Source organism: Vicugna pacos, chromosome 21, assembly GCF_048564905.1.
Source record: "Vicugna pacos chromosome 21, VicPac4, whole genome shotgun sequence".
Classification (NCBI taxonomy): domain Eukaryota; kingdom Metazoa; phylum Chordata; class Mammalia; order Artiodactyla; family Camelidae; genus Vicugna; species Vicugna pacos.
The window spans coordinates 12366849-12379575 of record NC_133007.1 but is presented as its reverse complement, the minus strand read 5'-3'; the positions used below and the strand labels follow the sequence as shown (position 1 = coordinate 12379575).

At 37.3% G+C, this 12727-nt stretch overlaps 1 protein-coding gene across 7 annotated transcripts in view; it reads right to left on the bottom strand.

Moving 5' to 3' along the window:
- Positions 1-12727, bottom strand: part of SLC9C2 (solute carrier family 9 member C2 (putative)) — a 69839-nt gene that overhangs the window by 20734 nt on the left and 36378 nt on the right. For 6 of the 7 annotated variants that reach the window (XM_072946092.1, XM_031688770.2, XM_072946093.1 and 3 more), the window contains 5 exons: positions 10964-11162; positions 9897-10085; positions 8713-8862; positions 4223-4274; positions 2475-2623 (listed from right to left, as the gene is read on the bottom strand). In XM_072946092.1, the coding sequence (XP_072802193.1) occupies positions 2475-2623; positions 4223-4274; positions 8713-8862; positions 9897-10085; positions 10964-11162 (739 nt within the window). The remainder of the gene's footprint in view (positions 1-2474; positions 2624-4222; positions 4275-8712; positions 8863-9896; positions 10086-10963; positions 11163-12727) is intronic. The other variant, XM_072946094.1, reaches the window with a different exon arrangement.

Sequence of the window (12727 nt, the reverse complement as noted above, 5' to 3'; positions counted from 1 at the left end):
TGTAAGTGATATTATATAATGTTTATCTTTTTCTGTCTGACTTACTTCACTTAGTATGATAAACTCTAGCTCCATTTATGTTCCTGCAAATGGCAAGATTTCATTCTTTTCTATGGCTAAGTAATACTCCATTTTACATATATATATAATATACATATACCACATTTTCTTTTTCTTTTTTTTTTACACATATTCTTTCTCCATTCATCTGTTGATGGACACTTAGGTTGCTTGTATGTCTTGGCTATTGTAAATAATGCTGCTATGAACATTGGGGTGTTCAAATTAGAGTTTCCATCTTTTCCAAATATATGCCCAGGAGTAGAACTGCTGGATCATATATATGGTAGCTCTATTTTCAGTTTTTAAAGGAACCTCCATACTGTTCTCTGTAGTGGCTGCGCCAATTTACATTCCCACTAAAAGTGTAGGAGGGTTCCCTTTTCTCCAAACCCTCTTCAGAATGTATTATTTGTAGACTTTTTGATGATGCCCATTCTAACTGGTCTCTCATCCTTTAAATTGTCCTGTGACCTTTTTTGCCCCTATTCTCCCCTTATTACTATTTTCACTGATATATTAACTCATATTGAATTTATCATCTTTACAATTCAATTAGCAGTTGTATTCTACTCTGTCTTAATCTCAAATTGTCTAAACTTCACAGTTGATTCCTGTATGATTTAATGCCAGGTTATCTCAAATTTTTTTCTTCATGTGTATGATTTGCTTCCCTAAATTCTTCTAATTTTGGAGCATATAGTTTTAGTTTTGTGGCCTCTGAAAAGCCTTCTCTGGCTTCCCCCACCAGTAAGAGATAATCTCTTATTTCCCTTTTTCCCACGGTATCTCTTACAAATCTCCCTTATGGAACTCATTACATTATATGTAGTATCATTATTTTTACTTATATGTTGTATGTAACTTTTGTTGATTGGCTGAATAAATGACTAAATGAAATAATGAGCAGAGCCCATGGCCTTTGGGGTCAGTGATGTGCTCATTAAGTATCCCAATCTCCTCCAGAGTCCATGGCATAAGTAGGTATTCAACATACATTTACTCAATTAAATTGACTAGACTTACCTAGTTCCTTATGACCTGGGATTGATAATCATATCTCTTTGGATGAAAACTAGGCAATTAGTAGGCTTTCAATAAATAACTATTGGAGGATTACCATTATCTTTCCAAACAAACCTGTAGTGAAAAAAACAATCCCCTCTTTTCATAAGGGGTATTATTTATTTATTTTGATGGGCATCATTCAACTGAATCTTATGTAATCTTCAAATTGATGAAAACACACAAAAATACAAAACACCATGTGCACAGAGGTGTAACATGAAGAATACTGTAAAGCATCCCCTTTTGTCCCTCTGACAGACACTAAGGAGAAATTATATTATGCATTTAGTCCTTTGCCATGATATTATAGAGACAAAAGAGGTAGAGCTATAAAGGGGAAAGCTGGCCTGTCCCACATCCACTTCCCTCCCTTCTGGGGCCATGGAGACGGAACTATGTCCAGAGAATGCCCAGAAGCACAGTCCATGGTGGCCTCTGACTGAAAGGTGCCAGTGACAAGAAAAAGCACATGACACACAGCAGTGGCTTATCATTAGGAAAACAGGCAGGATATGGGCCCAGAACTTGAATTTTCCTTCTTTATGCTAGGAAGCAGAAAGACTTTTGAACAGGAAAGAAAGAACATTCCAATCTGCACAATATGCAGGCTAGATTGTGGATGTAATAGAGTGATGGGATTAAACATTCAACATTTTCCCCTCTGTCTTATGTTCCTAGTATTTTTGCAAATGTATAATTTTTCAAAAGTCCATTTATCAGCTAACCAATTAGGGTGTCTTCCCTGTTCCTCTCCTCTCAGAATTGCCCCCTCCCTGAAATCCACCAACACACACACACACACACACACACACACACACACAGGTCCCCTACCAACTACATTAACATTATATGATTACCACCTCCCTTGTCACAGATTATGGGACTGGGAAGAACACATTCCACCAGTAGACAGAGAGGCAGAAAAATCTAGTGAGTTTGTAGAGGGAGCCAAAAGAAGATGCCACAGAGGGCAACCTGGTTAGGAAATGGAGAATCTGAAATACTTTGGAGGTCATGGTACAAGCCTCTTCCCAAAGTCTGGCCATGTGGTCTGGCCACCATGGGTTCTGTAAGGCACTGTGTGTCCTTATAATAAATCCTCCAACATCATTTCTTTGCTAAACCTACCTCAGGTTGGTTCTGTTATCTGCAACCAAGTGGTTTCGACCCAGAGTGCACTAGGTGGCATTGGCACTAGTTGCCACTGGCATTAACAAAGGTTTCGGCAACTACAGAGTTAACACTTGGCATGAACTGCTCTTTTTCCAGTGTCCCTTGTTCATTACACTCTGCAGCCTTGGGTGGTGGCTCATGGAATCAAGCAATATGGAAAATTACTTTATTACCTTATTCAGCTCAATGCCCTCATATTTATCAATAATGCCTCTTGACCAAAGGAAGGTGAGGCTTTCCAGAGCTTTAGCAATCACGTTCCGGATCGCCTGCTTAGTCTTCAAAGCAATGACAACATCACGACCCTCGTGCTCTATGAGTCCTGTAGCAAATAAAACCATCAGTAAGCAAAGAATGCAGTAACTGTAATAATAACTAACACTCATATAATAGTTCACAATTTTCAAAGTATTCACACAATATTCTTTCATTCCTGTTTCATACAGCACTTGTGAGGCTGGTAGGACTAAAGTTATTTTCATCTCTGTTTTGTGGATGATAAAATTGAAAAAGGGCTTCCTTTACCCGCTGAGAGACAATCCCTCCACCTTACTTCCGTGGCACCTCCTACACATCTCCACCATGTCACTCATGGCCTTGTAGTATGATTATATTTATTTATTTGCCTCATCCTCCGTATCATATAATTTTCCAGGGGTGGGTGAATAAATGAGTGATAGAGCCCCTGGACTTTGGCTGGTAGGTCTTTCTGAGATCAGACTGCATAGCTTTTCCTCTTCAACGAGCATGAGAAGTCATGGAATGGACTGGGTGGGAGTCGAGGCTAAAGCTGCATGTTTCGTCTTTGTAATCCTAACCTTGGGCACAATGCCTGACGTCTGGACGGGACTCAGTCACTTTTTACCTGTAATGAGCTGAGCAGTGAAATGAAGGACAACGTGGCCAAGAAAGAGCACAGGTTTTGGTGTCAGATACACCTGGGCTTGAGGTCTACGTGGCCCCTTGCCAGCCATACGACCTCAGGTGAGTTAACATTTCTAAGCCTCTATTTCATTATCTACAAAATGAAGGTGATAATAGTATTTGCCTCATGGAGTAAGCATAAGGATTAAATGAGATAATGCATATTAAGCCATCGACACAACCCCTGACATAATTAGCATTCGATAATCAGTTGCAGTAACCATATGGGTACAGGCAGTCCCTTTTACATGATTGAATCTAGAAAACTCTGGAATATTCCATACTGATCTAAAACATAAGACAGCAGCTCCTAGACCCCTAATCTTTAAAAGAGCAGAAATAAAAATCTGCCTAATACATAAATGGAAACAAGGGGCCCTGGATTTCCTGAGATAGTGCAGAAACATTCTGAACTACTGTCTCCAAACTTACAGTTTCATTCATTAGACCGTGTTCTTTCAGTTTTGATATGGAAAGTACGATCCTTGTAAATCCATATGGCATCTTACAACGTCCTTGTGAATACAAAGTGGTTTGCTTTCTTTCTTTTATAATAATGTCCATTTATTAAGGGCCTACCATCCGCCAGGTTCTCACACTGACAGCCTGGCCTACAGTCCCCTTATGAGAAAAGCAGATCTAAGAAGCTTCGTCCTAGGGCTCCTGCTGTGTGTTTCAGCTGAAGCAGAGTGACTGTAGATGCTTGAGAAATGATATCCCTCGCAACCTCACATTCCTGAGTATCCTTGTAAACAAAGTAAAACAAAACAAAAACACCCTTTGTCAAAGGTAATCTTAGTTTTTTTCTTACAACCTTAAGGAATCTGATCTTGCCAGTTTTTGCACACCTGGCCTATCACATGTGTTCAGGAAATGCTTATTGAATGACTAAATGAATGAGTGAGTGGTTGAATAAAAGCATGAACTTGTCTTCCTTTGGTTAAATTATGGGATGATAAGGTGCGATTTCAGGAAATCAGATATTCCAACCACCTACCTAGCTCCTTGACAGCATCTCGTTTGTTGGTTTCCAAAATTTCATATAATTTCTGTGAGAAGTTAAGAAAAACATTAATTTCTAATTATACCAAGTACATTTCAGGCTTTAAAATATGAGAAAAAGAAGTATGGTAGAAGAAATCTCACTAAGTTTATGATTTGGGGGAGATATTTGGCTTAATTCTTCCCTCTACGTTAATTCTACTTCTTCCCCCAGGCTTGTACTCATAGTCCAATAAATGCTATGTGGTCAGGAGCGTACATAACCACTGTGCCTAATATTTCTCAGGAAAAATTAGTGTGTACTCTGCTGAATGCCAAGGAGAGCTCTCATGGATAGAGCCCCACTAGAGGGTGGCCAACAGAGTGGCTGTCTGGGGAGTCAGCCTATTGGAAGCACAAAAGCAAGTGGAATAAGGGCAAAATGGTGTCAAGTAGTTCATGTTTCCTGCATAAATGACATAAAAGAAGAAATAGCTCCACTCTGGTCTAACCAATCTCTGTTCAATAATGCAAGAGGTATTTGTCAAATGCCCACCATGTCCCAGGCGTGGCTCTTCATGGAGCTTACCTTCTAGTTTTGAGTCTTTCTGGAGCTTGCACTGAACCACACTAACAGCCCTGGGACTGAACAACTGGAAGTTCTCTGGGGTGACAGGCTACAGATGACTGAAATTCTGCACCCGAAAAATGCATGGTGTAGTGCTATTTACAGGGAACAACTGGTTTGATATCTGAAGTTTAAGCAGTTAAAGTTGAGCGTGTGTTGTGGGGTTTTTTGGTTTGTTTTTTGGTTTTTTTGGTTTAGAAAAACCACATGTCATAAATCCCTCATTTTGAATACAGGAATGAGGCATACAGTTTTTATTAAATTGTTTCTTCTCTTGCCAAAGGGGAAAGGGCAGAGGAGGGATAAATTAGGAGTCTGAGATTAACAGATATACATTACTATATATAAAATAGATAAACAAGGACTGGCGGTATAGCACAGGGAACTACATTCAATTTCTTGTCATGACACATAGTGGAAAAGAACCTGAAATACATACATGTACATGTATAACTGAATCACTTTGCTGTACACCTTAAACTAACATTGCAAATCAACTGCACTTCAATAAAAAATAAAATTTTTTAGAAGTCACTTCTTCTCACTTGGTAACATTGACTCAATATTGGGAAAGTGCCCAGTTATTAGCCTGTACATGGCACCTGTATGCTGTGCTTACAGAGGTGCACAGGCAGCAGCTAAGTCCCCTTCAGGCCAGACTGAAGCCCCCTCCAGCAACTCTGTGAAACTGCCAAAGGACGGCCTTGCCCAAGAGAGCAGAGGAACCAGCTCACGCCCACAAAAAGAATACAATCATGAAAGCCTGGACGCATGGGTGACTTCCCTAAAGGTGAGCGGCCACTGGCCAGTTTCTAGAACCGTGTCACTTTCAGAATAAACATCAGTTTGATATCTAAACACATCTCAAAAAGTCATTTAAATCTCTACCAAAGTCTCCTTTAAAAATGCCAAAGGGGAATTTGTTTCATCTCTTATATTTCCCAGCAACTGCCCCCAGATCTCTGTGCCTTCACTCAAACTCCTCAAAACACATTCTCTGCTCCCCTCACTGGCTCTTGTCTTTCTTCTCCCCTCTTCCTGCTTCTAAAATCTTTTCTCCTATGAATAGCTTTTGTTCTTTCTAATATAGACCAACCTAGACTTTCAGTAGTTTTTTTAATTTTCTTCTCCAAAATTACAAGTGAATCAACAGGACAGAATTCTGTCGCACATTAACATTTGATCCAATAGTCAATACTTCTCTGATAAATCTAGATGACATTCCTCTTTCTATACAGCTATCATAAAAGATGTTGGATGCCTTCCTAAAACCCAGGTATGCTCTTCCTATCGTGGTCCCTGATTACACAAAAGAAATCTTAAATGCTAAAGATATTTAACAATACATCTTTTTACGTATTTTGGAAATCAAAAATAAAAGATTAAGTTAGGTGTCTCCACAGCCTCTTTCTTCTCTTGAATTTAAAAAAGGAAGAATCTGTTTTTCGGTTGAGTACCTGAGGTAACTAAAAGTCACCAAAAATAGGCATGACAATGGGAAGTCATAACCCCCAGCCCATTCCTGATTTTATGTATATGCACACGATCCTCAGATCTCGGACTTTAGTAATTAGGATTTAAACTCACTGTTAGATTAAAAATCAGGAGTCTCACTTGAGCTGAGAAAATACCCTTCAGCTATTGGTACTATTCAATTCAGACGCTCATGTACACGTTAAGAACATGCAACCCCAAATCATCCAACGCTGGGTGGAAAAAACATAATGAAAGACAGGAACCAAATACAGCAAATAGAAGCATGAACCTCAGAGAAGCAGAATTAATACAGGCAACAAATTTTTAAAAGAAAGAGATTTAAGAGAACATTATATTCATTAAAAAAAATGAAAGGAAACAGTTACTATGAAAAAGAAGCAATCAAAATTCTTGGAGTGCTTGCCAAAAAAAAAAGTAAAATTTGATAGATGGGCTGAATGGCAGAAGGGACACAGCTGAAGACTGAATTAGGAACTTGGAAAATGAAGTTGGGGGTTTCTCAAAGCAAAGAGCAAAGAGTTGAAAGTTATGAGAAAAGTTGAAACAGAGTCTACACCCAGAAATTCAAGAATCTCTTTAAAAAGATGTTAAAAGGAGAAAATAGAAATCATAGAGGGGAGGAAATAATCAAAGAAACAATGGAAAGAATATGGCAAACTTCAGATTATAAAGGCTCCACCAAGTGCTGTGTAGGACTTTTTTTAAAAAAAAACAAAAACAAAAACAAAAACAACTTTTAATTTAATCACACCTAGACACATCCTGATCAGATTTCAGAACTCCAAGGATAAAATCTCAAAAGCCTCTGAAGAGAAAGAGAAAAAAAAGTCACCTCAAAAAGCAAAAGTAAAACCAGTCCTATAACAGCAATGCTTAAGACAGGGGCAATGACTTCAAGAAAACGGTTTTGAAGAGTCAGACTATTAAAATTAAAAAAACAAGATAAAAAGAATTTTAGATGTCTCAGTCCATACATCCTATGGAAAAAAATGACTTCTCGGCATAATCCAGCCTAACAAAAATGGAAGTAAACAGGAGGCTCGCATGGGAGGCCAGGAAGAGTGGCTGAGGAAAAGAAGGAAGGTAGATTTTAAAAAATTAATTCATTGGACTGTTTCAGTTAGAAGAAGCTCTCTCAAGTAGTAAATGTTTAATGACATTAGATCATACCCTTTATTATGGTTTGAATCAAATGATAGGGTCTACAGTGAGTGGCATTCATACAATCATAACAAAGTAAAGGTTGTTTTTTGGTTTTCCATGTATAGAGTCATTTATGGAAAAGAAGGAAGACTTAATTATACTTGCAGAATAGAATGTGAATGTTATAAATCTTTTCCCTGTAAAAACAACAGCTCCAAAAATTCAAGAAAAGGGAAAAAAGAAAAGGTTAAAGGAGAAGGAATGTTATTTCCTTATACTCCATGGCAGAGAGTAAATAAAGGTTGTTTAAAAACAGTAAGTCAAGAATTAAATACATACGCATATTATTAAATTCTTACGGCAAGCAGTTAGAGGAATTTAACACAGGAATGGTGACTTTGGGGCTGTCTCTGGGAAGTGGTAGGGTGGTATAACTTTACAACTAATTTTTAAGTGGTCAAATTATGTATGATTATTTTTTATTATCTCTGTTGTCTTCTGTATGTGTGTGTGTGTGTGTGTATTCTAAGATCTTACCCTTTCAGCCATGCAGAGCCACTGAATACTTTTAAGCAGAAAATCACACACAAAGCTTGAAATAGCCCTTTTAGGAACCTCACTCGACTAAATTGCAGAGTGGCCTGGAATGGACAGACTGGCATGAGGAAACCTGGTCAGGAGATGACTATTTCCATCTGTGAGTTCCTAATGTGCTTATGCCCTCATCTCCCATTTGGGGCTTTTCCTGCCTGGAAATGAGGAGGGTCTTGAATGATAAAAACATAATCGCAAAATACTACCACTCATTCACTCCTCAGTACCGGCATTTCAAGTTTTCAATGTGACATCTTTGTTCTCTTTCCCTCTCTCTTCCCACCACTTCAGACCTACCCTTTCTTTGAAGCCTTGTTCATATCTCAGCTCCTACATGAAGCCTTTTTGAAGTGCCCTACCTTTCAGAGAGTGTTACAAGACAGGCAGAATCTCTACTCTGCACTCAGAAAATAAAAGCAAGTAGATTTTCTTCTGTGACAATCATAAATAAGTTCAATCATGACAGCTGAAATTTAAAGAGCAGAGACTGTTCCCTGCAGACCTTGTCTGACATGATAAACAACTGAATTCCCCTCACTTGCTATAATTTAATCTCTTGGGTCAAATACATCCAGACAGAATCTTAAAAGAAATTAATACACCTAAGTGATGTTTTCCCCAGATGATCAGTGCTTGTGTCTCACCTGATTTACTGATTCTCGGCTAGAAATCTGTCGTATTAAAAATTTGGTATCCTCTTGACTTTTGACATAGCCTTTTGTAATACTATACATCAGGCTGAGCTGCTTTTTGATCTGCACGTCTATGACACTTATCAGCAGTGGTATCATTATCTGGAATAACAGAGAGAAGAAAAAAAGCCTGAAAATGTGACGAGGAAAAGCACCCTTAAGGCAGACGTTCCCAAAGTGTCATTGTCAGACCAGCCGTGGCATCACCCAGCGGCTTTGTTAGGAACACAGACACTCAGGCCCCACTCTAGACCTGCTGAACCAGAAACTCTCGGGATGAGCCCAGAAATCAGTGCTTTAACAAGTCCTCCAGGTCATTCTATGCACACTCAAGTTTGAGAGCCACTCCCTAAAGAGATGAAAGTTCAGTGGATAGCTGCCTCTGTAGCTTTAAGGGAAGGTCCCTACACCTTTTCCCCCATTCTCCACACGCCTGGATTTCAGAAGAGAGATCACCCCATAACCTGGGGGATAGTTACCAACTGAATAAATCTTCTCTTTAGCCCTGTTTCTTCACCCGTAAGATAAGGAACTTAGGATATCCAACAGCCTCCTTTGCTAGAAATTTTTCGAATCATAAGCTGAGGCAGGAGAGCACACTGACTGCACAGTTACGGCTTTGTGAGCAAATTTTACTAAAACTTGGAGAACTTGTTTCTGGGTTATTCTGCTTCAAGTAGCATCATCATTTTCATTTATTCACCCAGTAAATAACTTATGAAGAACTTATGATTTATCAGGCACCATTCTAGAGTCCTAGGGTACATCAGTGACCAAAACAAAGATCCCCACCCCACAGAGAGTACACACAACATACAGTAAAATGGTGATAAGTGCTATGGAGAAAAAAATAAAACGTAAGCAGGTGGAGGGGGATCAGGAAGACAGGGTGGAAAGCTGGGAGTAGGGAGGGCAGGTAGTGTGGTCAGGGAAAGGGCTTTGTGAGAAGGTGAGATTTAAGCAACGACTTGGAGTGAGAGAGTGAGCCAAGCAGATACCGGTCAGGAGAGGGTTCCAGGAGAAAAGACAGCTCCCCGCACCTGCCCTATTTCTTTCAAAATAATGTGGTTTCTTAATTCATCTGACAAATAGTGTAGGAAAAAAAAACCACAATTTTTAAAAATGTGAAGTTTTACCTTGATAAGAGGAAGAAATCTAATTATTCTGAAATAACCTATTATTACTGCAAACTGAATAAGAACCAAGTTGTCTGGTCTCAATTTGACAAAATATAAACAGAATATATCAACAATTCCAATGAGCACGGTAAAAAATTCCAAAATATTCCAATGTTGATGAAAATATTTCCTTTTCAAAATTATTATCTGTTTAGAAAACACAGAATTAGAAGTCATTTCATAGCACCTATACAGTGATATGGGGAGGGGGGAGGGTTCTAAAGAATTAACAGTTAAATTCTCAGCTACAAATGAGTTATATTCCAAAAGTTAGGTTTTAACTCATTCATCTGAAATTCAAAAACATCCATTTTAATCTCCAACGTCAAAAATTAGAATTTCACTCAAAATATATATAATCTATCATGAAGCTGGTATGCCAAAGACAAGCAATGAAACACAGTAAACAAATCCACTGTAATAGTATTAATAATAAAGTATGAAAATAAGGGGGGAGGGTATAGCACAAGTGGTACAGCGCATGCCTGAGGTCCTGGATTCAATCCCCAGTACCTCCACTGAAAAATCAAATAAATAAGTAAACCTAATTATGTCCCCCCTGAAAAAAAAAAAAAAAAAAAAGAAGGAAAGAAAGAAAAAAATAATAAAGTATGAAAATAGTAACACTGATAAATTCATCTTTAAAGCATGTATCCTGAAAAGTAGCTCTCATCTTATATCATGACAAGGACCCAGCAAACCAATTTGGCTTTATTCACTTATTTTTTGCATTGTTACAGAGAGAATTTGAGGGAAGCACCCTGTCTAGATTTTCAGTTCTCTTTTACCCAACCTTTGAGATTTTCTTCACTTTTATGATACTTATCTGATATCCAAGACTGTGACTATTATACTGATTTCATTGCTAAACTCAGAAAATTCAAAAAGATTGCTAAAATTCGAGGATCCTATCAACTGTTAAAGGAGATGACTTCTAGTATCAATTATTTCAATAATATGACAAAATAGATTCAAATTATCTAAATTATTCTTTTTATAGGATGTATTTCTATTTTAAACAGTACCTTCAGTGCTGATCCTAATAGGTATAAAAATACAAAGTAATAGTTGACCAATATCAGTGCTGACACATTTAACTCTCTCGCCATTGGCCACAGATGTATTATCATAGGATAAGTGTATATTATTGCTGTAATATATCCCGCATATTCAAATTCTTCTGAAAATACAATGCGATGTACAAAAAGAAGAAATTTATTATTCCTAAAAAAAGAGACCAAATAAAATGTCAGATCACTTTAGAAGTATAAAATCTGAAGTTCAACATTTGTTTAAACAAATATTAACATTAATTTGAAGAATATAAATACATAAAATAATAGATAATATATAAATATATAAAACACACTTTCTAAACATAAAAATCATAAAGGAAAAAGATAAAATATGGCTCTAATTAATCTATATCTGGGCTGGGGAGATTTTTTTTTTAAGTTGGTGTCTTATATATATTATTCACTCAAGTAGAAGAAATGTTTTCATTAACCTTTACCAGAAACATTAGATTCTGTAAATACATACTCACATTTTTTGTTTGTTAGGAGGTTTTTTGGGGTTTTTTTCCTCTCAGTATTACTAAGATATAATTGACATACAGCATTGTTTAAGTTTAAGGTGAGCAGCATAATGGTTTGACTTAATGTACATCATGAAATGATTATCACAGTAAGTTTAATGAACATGCATCATCTCATGTAGATACAAAATTAAAGAAAATGGAAAATCAAAAAATTTTCCTTGTGATAGAATAGAATTTACTCCCTAAACAATTTTCATATATAACATACGATATTGTTAATTATATTTTTCACATAATACATTATATCCCTAGTATTTATTTATCTTACAACTATAAGTTTGTCCCTTTTGACTGCCTTCATCCAATTCCACCTCCCCAGTCCCTAATCTCTGGTAACCACAAATCTGATCTTTTTTCCTATGAGCTTATTTGTTCGTTTTTGAAGTAAAATTGACCTACAACACTGTTAGTTCCTGTTATGCAACATACTGATTCACTATTTCTACACATTTCAAAATGACAACCACAATAAGTCTAGCTATGTCACCATAAAAAGATATTATATAGTTATTGACTGTATTTCCCACCCTGTACAATTCATACTGGTGACTCATTTATTTTGCAATCAGAAGTCTGTACCTTTCAATCACCCTATTTCTTTCCTCCCCCTACTCCTTCCCCTCTGGACACCACCTGTTGGTTCTCTGTATCTATGACTCTTGTTCTCTTTTATTACATTTGTTCATTTGTTTTATTTTTTAGAGTCCACATATACGTGAAATCATGGTATTTGTCTTTCTCTGTTTGACTTACTTCACCTAGCATAATACTATCTAGGTCCAGCCATGTGCCAAATGGCAAGATTTCATTCTTTTCTATGTCTGAGTAATATTCCATTATGTATACCACATCTTCTTTATCCATTCACCTATCAGTGAGCACTTGGGTTGCTTCCATATCTTGGCTATTGTAAATAAAGCTGCAATGAACATAGGGGTGTGTCTTTTCTTATTAGAGTTTTCATTTTCTCCAGATAAATACCCAGGAGTGGACTTGCTGGATCATATGGTAGTTCTATTTTTAATTTTTTGAGGAATCTCCATACTGTTTTCCATGATGGCTGCACCAATTTACATTTCAACCAACAGTGCATGAGGGTTCCATTCTCTCCACATCCTCATCAACACTTATTTGCTGTCTTTTTGATAACAGCCATTCTAACAGGTGTGAGGTGATATCTCATTGTGGT